The sequence below is a fragment of the Bufo gargarizans genome, chromosome 1, assembly GCF_014858855.1.
Source record: "Bufo gargarizans isolate SCDJY-AF-19 chromosome 1, ASM1485885v1, whole genome shotgun sequence".
Taxonomy (NCBI): domain Eukaryota; kingdom Metazoa; phylum Chordata; class Amphibia; order Anura; family Bufonidae; genus Bufo; species Bufo gargarizans.
In genome coordinates this window covers 638280406-638294000 of record NC_058080.1, presented here as the reverse complement: position 1 = coordinate 638294000, position 13595 = coordinate 638280406, and the positions used below count along the sequence as shown (strand labels likewise).

Here is a 13595-nt window from a genome sequence, read left to right as displayed (position 1 = left end):
ATAAATACTATAGAAGCCTGAAACTTCTCTACCTTGGTGTAAATGAGAAACCTGGTTCCTACATGATCTAGGACCACATGTGCCATCAAATATGTTGATAGCATGCTGTATGGGGTTAGAATATTAATTGGTTCTATGATGACCATAGTACCCTGAGAATATTGTAACTTGAGACCATAAATCTATGGAAAACTAGTAGCTTCGGTACTCATTCAATAACATTATTTTAAAATAGGATCATTAAAGACATGCAGCTTTTGGAACTTGTAACTGTCAACTTCAGTCTCTTGCACCTGTTGCTGCCCGCCACTACATTCCAGCTCTATGGTTCGCTATGGTTCACTGTCTTCCTACAAGGGTCTTCAAGTCCTGTTAATTCTAGATGGACAAGTTCATGTGAGCCCATGCAGCAAATAACTAGCCTCAGAGACGACATGTCCACAAGCAGCATGTCACTGCTGGGTCACGTGCCGTTTGAGGACATGTCACAACTGGGAATAGATAAGCAAATATATTCAAAACTAATTAAATTGAACCCAAATTTTCCCAAAATATTGGTCAAATCTGATTTGACTACTTGATTTGGAAGAATTAAGCCTGGCATTATCTGTTTTTCAGATCAGAATGCAGGAAAGATGAAGAAGGAGGAGCACATGACACCAGGCAGTATGTGTGTGTACACATATCGGCAGGCATTTGCCGGCAAAAGGCAAATATTCTTTGGCCTATTCAATCTAAAAACATGAAGTTTTGTTATTACCAGTTACCATAGTTATATATGTTGCGGTCAGCTTAAAATTACTAATGCTGTCTTGGTGTTAAAGAGCTTGAAATGAGTTGCCTACAGTCTTGGAGACACCAGGATGTAAACCATATGTTTTAGGGGCAAGTGGAGAACTTTCTATTTGGGTAAATTTTTTTGAGTCTGATTTGAATCAACCAACCAATTCAGCTGAATCAAATGTGAATAGTTTTTCAATAGATACTCTCATTGCTACCGCTGAGGCGCTACTCCATCTGTTTGGAAATTTACAGGACAAGGATTGGAAGACTGCCGAAGAAAGCCAGGGATCCACGGAATGGCAGTAGCAGGTGAGTATCATTTTTTCGACAAGTACAACAGGCTGGAGTTGACAGTTAACAAGTCCCCAAAGTTGGACAAACCTTTTAAAGCTTATATCATTTATATTGTTTTTATAAATCAATAACATAATCGAAGATAAGGAACTTTGTGCTATATCTTCATAGACAGTCCAATATTACAAAAAACACCACTCCTCTCCTCCTGCTTTACTCATTCAGTCTGAATGATAAAATCTGGAAACTGGAGGAAGAGAAGGGAAGGATTATCAGCTGATAGTGGCTGACCCAAAGACATCTATAGGAGAAGGTGGGAAGGAGTAACTGAAGCGAAAGAGAGAAGCAGACACACAGGGGGAGATTTATCAAAAGTGGTGCAAAGGAAAACCTTTCTACAAAGATATACATGTATGCCCTATCTACAAGATAAGGGATAAGCATCTGATTGGCGGGGATCTGTGGGACCCACACCTGGGACCAATACAGTCCATGACAGTCCCACAAAATAGGGGATAAGTTAATAATCTGGGCACAAATCCTTTTAGGCCGAAACAGGCCCAGTCCAGTTTTCTGGGATTTTTTATCTGATGATCTATGCTTAAGATAGGTCATCAGTATCTCAGTATCCGCACCAGGACCCCTGCTGATAAGCTGTTTGAAAGGCATGGGTGCTCACCGTAGAGCTGTGACCTTCTCGTAGCTTTGCATAGGCCATGTGGTATGCTGCGAGCACTGCTGCCCTCTCAAACAGCTAATCAATGGGGGTCCTGGGTATCGGACCCTACTGATCAGATACTGATGACCTATCTTGAAGATACCTCATCAGTAAAAAAATCCCATAAAACCCCTTTAGAGGTTTTAGCTGTTTATTGGTAGCAGACCACGTTTTCTTTTGCAAAAGTACAAAAATAATACAGGTCAATGTCATAGCAACATTTGTAATAAAAAGTCACATTTATCAAAAGTCCTGCAGTACTTTAATAATACTCTAATACTACTAATGTGTAATCAATAATTTTATGACAATCTTTAGATATACCATGAACAATACAACCATGAACATACAATTGCAGTATTACATCTGCTAGTCTTCTTGAGATAATCATCTCCAGGTGAGTTTTACCTGTGCTTACCTTTTTAAAAAAAATAAAAAATTTAATTTCTTTCACGAATATTGGTCTTCCAGAGATACAAATGATTTTTTATAAGCCTTAGAACGGCGACCCATAATTGGCTGAGTGGGAATTTCCTGCATGTAAAGAGACACCAGGAAGTAGAGACCAGCAGGGGACCGGAGGAGCATTTAAAAAAATGTATTTACACCATTCTGAGGGTTTTGAAAATAATTGGTATTGGTTGGAAAACTCCTTTATAGGGTTATCCCAATCTTATAAAGTGATGGATAAGCCATTCCTTTATGATTAGTAGGAAACCCAGAAGTCAGACCTGAAAATGAAATGGTTGCAGCGCTGTGTGCACGGTATTTCCAAGTTTTCTCTCCACAGCGGCAGGGAACAGAGCCATGCTGCCGTTCACTCCACAGTGGGTGGCCAATGGACTGCTGTGCATGGAAGATATATGAAATTGTGGAGATCATACACCCAGTATGCAGCATCTTCATTCTCAGGAATGTGGGGGTCCTATAGGTCGGACTCAACGGATCAGAAAAGTAGGACATATTCCAGGACTTTTTGAAGACAAGAATGCCCCTCTAAGCGTCATCACCTTTTACTGTAAAAGAAAACTTACAAGGTAAACACTTTTTTCCACTCTGGGTTTAGGTTCTTGTAAACGGTGTGTGTCATCAGACGGTCATTGTTCAACTCCACTACACAAAATGGGTCACTTTTACCTGCAGAGAACAAAAGAAAAAGAATTAGTGGCATAAGAGGCATATCCAAATCACCATGTCTAAAAATAACAAGAGAAGTCTAGTATATAAGAGCAAGAGAATATGGTACTTTTTCAATTTGTAATGATTCAAAAATACTATGCGGAGCTAGTGTATGGATATAAGCAAATATGTGGGGAATATTCATCATAGAAGTGACTTAAAGGGGGTGTTCACTCCTTTTATATTGATAGTCGACCCTCAGGATAGGTAATCAGTATCTGATTGGTAGTGGTCCACCTCACTAATCAGCTGTTTGGGAGTAGGTCTGGCACTGGAAGTAGGTGCCGTGACTACACAGACCCATACAGGGTACCCATGTGCTATGCCAGGAGTTAGTAAACCTCCAGGGGGGCATGGAGCGCATATGCTGCTGCGACCCCATTCATAAAGTGTCTACAGCCAGGGAGCGGGGAGTGTAATAAAAATACAAAATCCATGAATAAAGTATATTAGAAAAACTTTTATATTAAAATGTTAGTAAAATGTTTAGATACTCTTAAAGGTAGTGGCATTACCATATACAATACAGCAAAAGAAACCATAAAAAGCATAGAAAACAAAGGATTTTCCACTGTGCTGTCATAATGTTAGCAGATACAGTGACACAACGATTTGCACCATAGGAATCTCCTTCATCCTGGGTGATTCTATACAGTATAACATTTGCTAAGGAGTTCCTTATAGTACATGCTCCATTACTTAGGAAGCATTCAAGCATGGCTCCCAATTTCCCACGAGAAGCAATGTCTAGGTATTTCAGGGGACACATATATAATTTGCTCTTTTGGGGCAAAATGTCCAAGGTCTTTGGTTACTTTAAAACATGACAATTTTCTCGAAAACTGCTGGAGCTGAAACATCAATTATTAAAAGGGAAGATTGAAGAGTGCTGTCTTTAGTTAAATCTTTTTTGGGTAGTTTGAAATACTAGGTTTTGACAATAATAGCAACTTCTTTTTCCTCTCTGTGCAGTTTACCATCTGTTTGATTGGTAGAAAAGAAGCGGATCCTGCTGTGTTTATTGACTCCTCGATGGGTAATTTAAAAGTAAAGTGCAGCATTGCTTTGTACATCTGTAGGGGTGCATTGCTGTGGTACCACCATATTATTGCCAAATCACACAACTAAATCATGCCCTCATGGCCTCGATAAACTGCTAGCCTGCTGCACACAATTTGACATTAGTAGCTACGCGGCATGAGAGCTGTCGTTACGTTCAAGGCGAGGGATATGAAAGTTATTGAAATCTGCAACTTGGCTCCATTAAGATAATATCTAAGACACTCTGCAATTGTATCTTGTCAGTTGTTCAATATGTTACTGATGCAATGTGCGGAGCACGTTGGGATGTGCAATCGATTACACATCTCTCTTTGCAGAAGGTTTGAACCCTTTGATTTGTGGTGGAAGAAGAGCTGCTCAAATGAAGCCGTTTTATAAAATGGTGACTGCAGGGGGCGACGACGAAGAAAGCAAAATCTAATATTAAATTGGAAATCTGTGTATTTGCTAAGTCTACGCTCATTTATTTTGTTTACAAACTGTCATTTGCCTCCAGAATCGTTAAGCCGACGGTTAACTCACTCGCTGCAGTGGGCCTTGGTGGCTGCTGTATTGTAAAGTGCGGCTCGGCTTTTTTTTGGCACTCAAGGAGTCAATTTTTACTGAAAAGGATTATGACTGTGAGCAATATGTTTGAAGCTACTACGCTCCAAAAAAAATGCTAACTTTGAGGGGCAAATAGGGGTCATTTACTAAAGCCAGCGTTTCACATGCCAGTCTTTGTAAAAAAAAAAAAAAAAAAAAAAAACACCGGAGGAAGATCTGATATAACAGTTACTGATAAAGGATTAATAAAGATTCCTGGTTCTCCCTGTCATCCATATTCACAGGGCCCAGCATGTCCTCTTTTGGCTGGGGCTTCATGAACACATCATTTCCTGTGTCATGATTGTCTTATTTCAATAGCTATAAAAGCCTCCTTTTTGTCTACGCATAGACCATAATGATAAGGGGCATGCTTAGCTATTGCAATGAGTCAGTCAGCCCACGTCGCACAGAGGAATGGTCCAATGCAACACAGTTAACGCTGCTCTGTGTTGAGCACTAGTGATGAGCGGGAGGTGCCATATTCGATTTCGCGATATTTCGCGAATATTCGATTGAATATTCGTGTTATATTCGTCGAAATCGAATATTCGTAATTATTCCAATGATCGCGAATAAAAGAATATTCGTATCGTAATATTCTAAACGACGAAGTTAGAGCAATATTAAGAATATACGTAAAAAGTTGAAATCGCGATGCGGTTAATATAACTCGAAGTAATCGCATGGCGATTTCAACTTAGCACTGCTAAGTTGAAATCGCCATGCGATTACTTCGAGTTATATTAACCGCATCGCGATTTCAACTTTTTACGTATATTCTTAATATTGCTCTAACTTCGTCTTTTAGAATATTACGATACGAATATTCTAAAAGACGAAGTTAGCGCAATATTACGAATATTCTAAAAGACGAAGTTAGAGCAATATTACGAAATTTCGTAAAATACCCATATAGATTGTAATTTAGCTAATATGGAATATAGCAGTGCTAAGTTGAAATCGCAATTCAATTATTATAACTTGAATTAATCGAATTGGGATTTCAACGTAATTCTCAAATCCGACAGTACATTCTAGTATATGGAGACGTTCCCATGGTGGGGACGCTCCATGAGCACGGAAGTCGGCAGAAGCGGCAACAGGCACTGACTGGAGCAGCCAGGAAGCCAGGAATCCAAAGGACAGGTAAGAACAACTTTAGGGAAGTGGTAAAGAAAAAAATATAACAATAAAAAATAAAAAAATAAAAAAATATTCGATTTCGCAAATATATAGAACGATATTCTAAATATTCGCAAAATCTCGAAATTGCGATATTCGAGAAAAAAATTCGCAATTCGAATATTCACGCTCAACACTATTGAGCACAAGCCAGAAGTGGGCCTTCTGGGACCAGGGACCACAGCCGACAGTGGGAGGCCGAGGCACCTTCAGATACATTAGTAAGTGCTACATGTCCTATTTGAATCACATTTGAAGGGAGTCTGTCACTTCCAAAATCACTTTCAAAGAAAGCATACTGGCATGTAAGGTAGGTGCCCTGACATATATCCTCTAATCCAGACAAAAGCTTATTTTATTTTTATGCAGATAGGGTCTCTGGGGAGGACTACTGTATTCCAACATCTTAGAGACTGACAACCACACAAGAGGGAGGAATCATTTGGTGGAGCCATGGTGAATCAAATGGAGTGACTCCGCCCATGGTGCACAAAAAACCTTATTTGCATAAAAATGAAATAATTATTTCTTAGGATTAGAGAACCAGAAAGGTATGGTTATGGCAGCAACATTTCACCCATATCTTGCTCACTGGAAGCAGCATTCTCCCTACCTCTCCCCAAAGGCTGCAGCATTTGCCCGTCTTCTCCCCCATTGCCAACAGCTTCTTCCTACTACTCCTCCAATGGCAGCAGTGTCAGCATTCTTCCACTTTCCATTCATTCGCCACTGGGAGAAGCATTCTTACCCTTCCACTTCCTCACCGACAGCTGCATTCCTGGCAGAAGTTTTGACCCCTATGAAACTCTCTACCATTGGCAGCAACATTTCCGCCTTTTCTTTTTCTCACCTCTGTTCCACTGGCTGAGGCATTCCCCCATCTCCTGGTCGTGGCATTCTCCCAATTAGGAGGGTCTGTTCAAATGCATATGGTATATAGACTAACCCGAATAAAAAAACAGCTGAACTCTATGTAATACAAAATGATAGAGGAAAAACTGCATTTCTGAAGGTAAGCTTCAGTGAACTCATTGTCATGTTCAAGAAACCAATTTGAAACGATTGAAGCTTTGTGACATGGTGCATTATCCTGCTGGAAGTAGCCATCAGAGGATGGGTACATGGTGGTCATGAAGGGATGGACATGGTCAGAAACAATGCTCAGGTAGCCCGTGGCATTTAAACGATGGCCAATTGGCACTAAGGGACCTAAAGTGTGCCCAGAAAACATCCCCCACACCATTACACCACCAGCCTGCACAGTGGTAACAAGGCATGATGGATACATGTTCTCATTCTGTTTACGCCAAATTCGGACTCTACCATTTGAATGTCTCAACAGAAATCGAGACTCATCAGACCAGGCAACATTTTTCCAGTCTTCAACAGTCCAATTTTGGTGAGCTTGTGCAAATTGTAGCCTCTTTTTGCTATTTGTAGTGGAGATGAGTGGTACCCGGTGGGGTCTTCTGCAGTTGTAGCCCATCCGCCTCAAGGTTGTGCGTGTTGTGGCTTCACAAATGCTTTGCTGCATACCTCGGTTGTAACGAGTGGTTATTTCGGTCAATGTTGATCTTCTATCGGCTTGAATCAATCGTCCCATTCTCCTCTGACCTCTAGCATCAACAAGGCATTTTCGCCCACAGGACTGCCGCATACTGGATGTTTTTCCCTTTTCACACCATTCTTTGTAAACCCTAGAAATGGTTGTGAGCGAAAATCCCAGTAACTGAGCAGATTGTGAAATACTCAGACTGGCCCGTCTGGCACCAACAACCATGCCACGCTCAAAATTGCTTAAATCACCTTTCTTTCCCATTCTGACATTCAGTTTGGAGTTCAGGAGATTGTCTTGACCAGGACCACAACCCTACATGCATTGAAGCAACTGCCATGTGATTGATTGATTAGATAATCGCATTAATGAGAAATAGAACAGGTGTTCCTAATAATTCTTTAGGTGAGTGTATATGAATAATACATTATGGAGGGCCCCCACCATATTATTTGTCTAGGCCTTGCTAATTATTCATATAATACTTCTGTATGGCAGTTTACTATACCTGTCAATGTAGAGCTGACAGGCAATGATAGGTAGACTCTAACAGATGTGCTAAGTGTCAGAACGGTGGGCTTTGATTACAATTGTGCCATGGGGAAGGGAAGCATGAGAGGGTGTATGGGATTACTGGGGTGACAGAGGGAGTCATGGCATCTCTATATAATACAGATTGTGCCCTTTCCATCTGTTACAGGAAAATGCATGCGCAGTTCTTTCCCTGAGGCTGATGCCAGCACAAGGAAGGAACACTATACCGTCACTGCGCATGCACGAGCTTGCGCATCTCGAAGATTACGGCTATCTATCGTTGATGAAAGGAGGAGACATAGGCGGTGCTGGGCTTCTTCACAGGCGGGCGTGGCTGGGCACAAGTAAGGTTCATACAGCCCCTTGGACACATTAAACACTCATTTACATATCTATAAAATCCTTTTTAAAAGAAATTAAAACCACACAGCCCTATAGGACACATATATTGCGGATATGCTAGCGGCGATCTAGCCGTGCATGTCCGTATCTCTATAGCCCCAAACCTGGTGACAGAATCCCTTTAAATTATTGTTTGACATGTATTGTGCCATTACTGCACTATTGAAGTGTTCACTATATTTCTATCCACACCTTTTTCTTGTACACTTAATAGGAATAAATATGTATGTTTATCAATAAGTTTGTCTTTTGCGAAAATGTTGGCGTGCAGCCTCTGATGACATTACAGTGATAATGACACTTTTTGCATTATCCACCTTTTGTGACTATGTTTAAAGTGGCTCTGCACTTTCAGTAAACTTGTGATATGTCATAGGAACATATCAAAAGTTTAGATTGGTGAGGCAAAAGTAGAAAAAATCCGGATGCAACGTTTCAGCTTTTAGAGCCTTTTTCAAGCATGCTTGAAATAGGCTCTAACAGCCGAAACGTTGCATCTGCATTCAATTTTCACTTGAGGACATGCTGTCTCCATCCTATTTTTTCTACTTTTACTGCTATTATTGGTCTTACGGTATATGTATTATAACTAGAGTTGAGCGAACACCTGGATGTTCGGGTTCGAGAAGTTCGGCCGAACTTCCCGAAAATGTTCGGGTTCGGGATCCGAACCCGATCCGAACTTCGTCCCGAACCCGAACCCCATTGAAGTCAATGGGGACCCGAACTTTTCGGCACTAAAACGGCTGTAAAACAGCCCAGGAAAGGGCTAGAGGGCTGCAAAAGGCAGCAACATGTAGGTAAATCCCCTGCAAACAAATGTGGATAGGGAAATGAATTAAAATAAAAATTAAATAAATAAAAATTAACCAAAATCAATTGGAGAGAGGTCCCATAGCAGAGAATCTGGCTTCCCGTCACCCACCACTGGAACAGTCCATTCTCAGATATTTAGGCCCCGGCACCCAGGCAGAGGAGAGAGGTCCCGAAACAGACAATCTGGCTTCATGTCAGCAGAGAATCAGTCTTCATGTCATAGCAGAGAATCAGGCTTCACGTCAGCCACCAATGCAACAGTCCATTTTCATAAATTTAGGCCCAGCACCCAGGCAGAGGAGAGAGGTCCCGTAACAGACAATCTGGCTTCATGTCAGCAGAGAATCAGTCTTCATGTCATAGCAGAGAATCAGGCTTCACGTCACCCACCACTGTAAGAGTCCATTTTCATAAATTTAGGCCCAGCACCCAGGCAGAGGAGAGAGGTCCCGTAACAGACAATCTGGCTTCATGTCAGCAGAGAATTAGTCTGCATGTCATAGCAGAGAATCAGGCTTCACGTCAGCCACCAATGCAACAGTCCATTGTCAGATATTTAGGCCCAGCACCCAGGCAGGGGAGAGAGGTCCCGTAACAGAGGATCTGGCTTCATGTCAGCAGAGAATCAGTCTTCATATCATAGCAGAGAATCAGGCTTCACGTCACCCACCACTGCAACAGTCCATTTTCATAAATTTAGGCCCAGCACCCAGGCAGAGGAGAGAGGTCCCATAACAGACAATCTGGCTTCATGTCAGCAGAGAATCAGTCTTCATGTCATAGCAGAGAATCAGTCTTCATGTCATAGCAGAGAATCAGGCTTCACGTCACCCACCACTGTAAGAGTCCATTTTCATAAATTTAGGCCCAGCACCCAGGCAGAGGAGAGAGGTCCCGTAACAGAGGATCTGGCTTCATGTCAGCAATGAATCAGTCTGCATGTCATAGCAGAAAATCAGGCTTCACGTCAGCCACCACTGCAACAGTCCATTGTAGGATATTTAGGCCCAGCACCCAGGCAGAGGAGAGAGGTCCCGTAACAGAGGATCTGGCTTCATGTCAGCAGAGAATTAGTCTGCATGTCATAGCAGAGAATCAGGCTTCACGTCACCCAACATTGGAACAGTCCATTGGCATATATTTAGGCCCTGGCACCCAGACAGAGGAGAGGTTCATTCAACTTTGGGTAGCCTCGCAATATAATGGTAAAATTAAAATAAAAATAGGATTGAATGAGGAAGTGCCCTGGAGTCCAATAATATATGGTTAAGGGGAGGTAGTTAATGTCTAATCTGGACAAGGGACGGACAGGTCCTGTGGGATCCATGCCTGGTTCATTTTTATGAACGTCAGCTTGTCCACATTGGCTGTAGACAGGCGGCTGCGTTTGTCTGTAATGACGCCCCCTGCCGTGCTGAATACACGTTCAGACAAAACTCTGGCTGCCGGGCAGGCCAGCACCTCCAAGGTATAAAAGGCTAGCTCTGGCCACGTGGACAATTTAGAGACCCAGAAGTTGAATGGGGCCGAACCATCAGTCAGTACGTGGAGGGGTGTGCACATGTACTGTTCCACCATGTTAGTGAAATGTTGCCTCCTGCTAACACGTTGCGTATCAGGTGGTGGTGCAGTTAGCTGTGGCGTGTTGACAAAAGTTTTCCACATCTCTGCCATGCTAACCCTGCCCTCAGAGGAGCTGGCCGTGACACAGCTGCCTTGGCGACCTCTTGCTCCTCCTCTGCCTTGGCCTTGGGCTTCCACTTGTTCCCCTGTTACATTTGGGAATGCTCTCAGTAGCGCATCTACCAACGTGCGCTTGTACTCGCGCATCTTCCTATCACGCTCCAGTGCAGGAAGTAAGGTGGGCACATTGTCTTTGTAGTGTGGATTCAGCAGGGTGGCAACCCAGTAGTCCGCACAGGTTAAAATGTGGGCAACTCTGCTGTCGTTGCGCAGGCACTGCAGCATGTAGTCGCTCATGTGTGCCAGGCTGCCCAGGGGTAAGGACAAGCTGTCCTCTGTGGGAGGCGTATCGTCATCGTCCTGCCTTTCCCCCCAGCCACGCACCAGTGATGGACCCGAGCTGCGTTGGGTGCCACCCCGCTGTGACCATGCTTCATCCTCATCCTCCTCCACCTCCTCCTCGTTCTCCTCGTCCTCCAGTAGTGGGCCCTGGCTGGCCACATTTGTACCTGGCCTCTGCTGTTGCCAAAAACCTCCCTCTGAGTCACTTCGAAGAGACTGGCCTGAAAGTGCTAAAAATGACCCCTCTTCCTCCTCCTCCTCCTCCTCCTGGGCCACCTCCTCTTCCATCATCGCCCTAAGTGTTTTCTCAAGGAGACATAGAAGTGGTATTGTAACGCTGATAACAGCGTCATCGCCACTGGCCATGTTGGTGGAGTACTCGAAACAGCGCAACAAGGCACACAGGTCTCGCATGGAGGCCCAGTCATTGGTGGTGAAGTGGTGCTGTTCTGTAGTGCGACTGACCCGTGCGTGCTGCAGCTGAAACTCCACTATGGCCTGCTGCTGCTCGCACAGTCTGTCCAGCATGTGCAAGGTGGAGTTCCACCTGGTGGGCACGTCGCATATGAGGCGGTGAGCGGGAAGGCCGAAGTTACGCTGTAGCGCAGACAGGAGAGCAGCAGCAGGATGTGAACGCCGGAAGCGCGAACAGATGGCCCGCACTTTATGCAGCAGCTCTGACATGTCGGGGTAGTTGTGAATGAACTTCTGCACCACCAAATTCAGCACATGCGCCAAGCAAGGGATGTGCGTCAAATTGGCTAGTCCCAGAGCTGCAACGAGATTTCGCCCATTATCACACACCACCAGGCCGGGCTTGAGGCTCACCGGCAGCAACCACTCGTCGGTCTGTTGTTCTATACCCCGCCACAACTCCTGTGCGGTGTGGGGCCTGTCCCCCAAACATATGAGTTTCAGAATCGCCTGCTGACGTTTACCCCGGGCTGTGCTGAAGTTGGTGGTGAAGGTGTGTGGCTGACTGGATGAGCAGGTGGAAGAAGAGGAGGAGGAAGCCGAGAAGGAGGAGGTGGCAACAGGAGGCAAAGAATGTTGCCCTGCGATCCTTGGCGGCGGAAGGACGTGCGCCAAACAGTTCTCCGCCTGGGGCCCAGCTGCCACTACATTTACCCAGTGTGCAGTTAGGGAGATATAGCGTCCCTGGCCGTGCTTACTGGTCCACGTATCTGTGGTTAGGTGGACCTTGCTACAGATGGCGTTGCGCAGTGCACACTTGATTTTATCGGATACTTGGTTGTGCAGGGAAGGCACGGCTCTCTTGGAGAAGTAGTGGCGGCTGGGAACAACATACTGTGGGACAGCAAGCGACATGAGCTGTTTGAAGCTGTCTGTGTCCACCAGCCTAAATGACAGCATTTCATAGGCCAGTAGTTTAGAAATGCTGGCATTCAGGGCCAGGGATCGAGGGTGGCTAGGTGGGAATTTACGCTTTCTCTCAAATGTTTGTGAGATGGAGAGCTGAACGCTGCCGTGTGACATGGTTGAGACGCTTGGTGATGGAGGTGGTGGTGGTGTTGGTGGTACATCCCCTGTTTGCTGGGCGGCAGGTGCCAACGTTCCTCCAGAGGCGGAGGAAGAGGCCGAGGCGGCAGCAGCAGAAGAGGCCGAGGCAGCAGCAGCAGAAGAGGTAGCAGCGGGAGCCTGAGTGACTTCCTTGGTTTTAAGGTGTTTACTCCACTGCAGTTCATGCTTTGCATGCAGGTGCCTGGTCATGCAGGTTGTGCTCAGGTTCAGAACGTTAATGCCTCGCTTCAGGCTCTGATGGCAAAGCGTGCAAACCACTCGGGTCTTGTCGTCAGCACATTGTTTGAAGAAGTGCCATGCCAGGGAACTCCTTGAAGCTGCCTTTGGGGTGCTCGGTCCCAGATGGCGGCGGTCAGTAGCAGGCGGAGTCTCTTGGCGGCGGGTGTTCTGCTTTTGCCCACTGCTCCCTCTTTTGCTACGCTGTTGGCTCGGTCTCACCACTGCCTCTTCCTCCGAACTGTGAAAGTCAGTGGCACGACCTTCATTCCATGTGGGGTCTAGGACCTCATCGTCCCCTGCATCGTCTTCCACCCAGTCTTGATCCCTGACCTCCTGTTCAGTCTGCACACTGCAGAAAGACGCAGCAGTTGGCACCTGTGTTTCGTCATCATCAGAGACATGCTGAGGTGGTATTCCCATGTCCTCATCATCAGGAAACATAAGTGGTTGTGCGTCAGTGCAGTCTATGTCTTCCACCGCTGGGGAAGGGCTAGGTGGATGCCCTTGGGAAACCCTGCCAGCAGAGTCTTCAAACAGCATAAGAGAAAGCTGCATAACTTGAGGCTCAGACAGTTTCCCTGATATGCATGGGGGTGATGTGACAGACTGATGGGGTTGGTTTTCAGGCGCCATCTGTGCGCTTTCTGCAGAAGACTGGGTGGGAGATAATGTGAACGTGCTGGATCCACTGTCGGC

General features: G+C 44.9%; 1 protein-coding gene across 2 annotated transcripts in view; it reads right to left on the bottom strand.

Annotated features, from left to right (window-relative positions):
- MCTP1 (multiple C2 and transmembrane domain containing 1) overlaps positions 1-13595 on the bottom strand; it is a 1090031-nt gene that overhangs the window by 366546 nt on the left and 709890 nt on the right. For both annotated transcript variants that reach the window (XM_044276001.1, XM_044276002.1), the window contains exon 12: positions 2830-2932. In XM_044276001.1, the coding sequence (XP_044131936.1) occupies positions 2830-2932 (103 nt within the window). The remainder of the gene's footprint in view (positions 1-2829; positions 2933-13595) is intronic.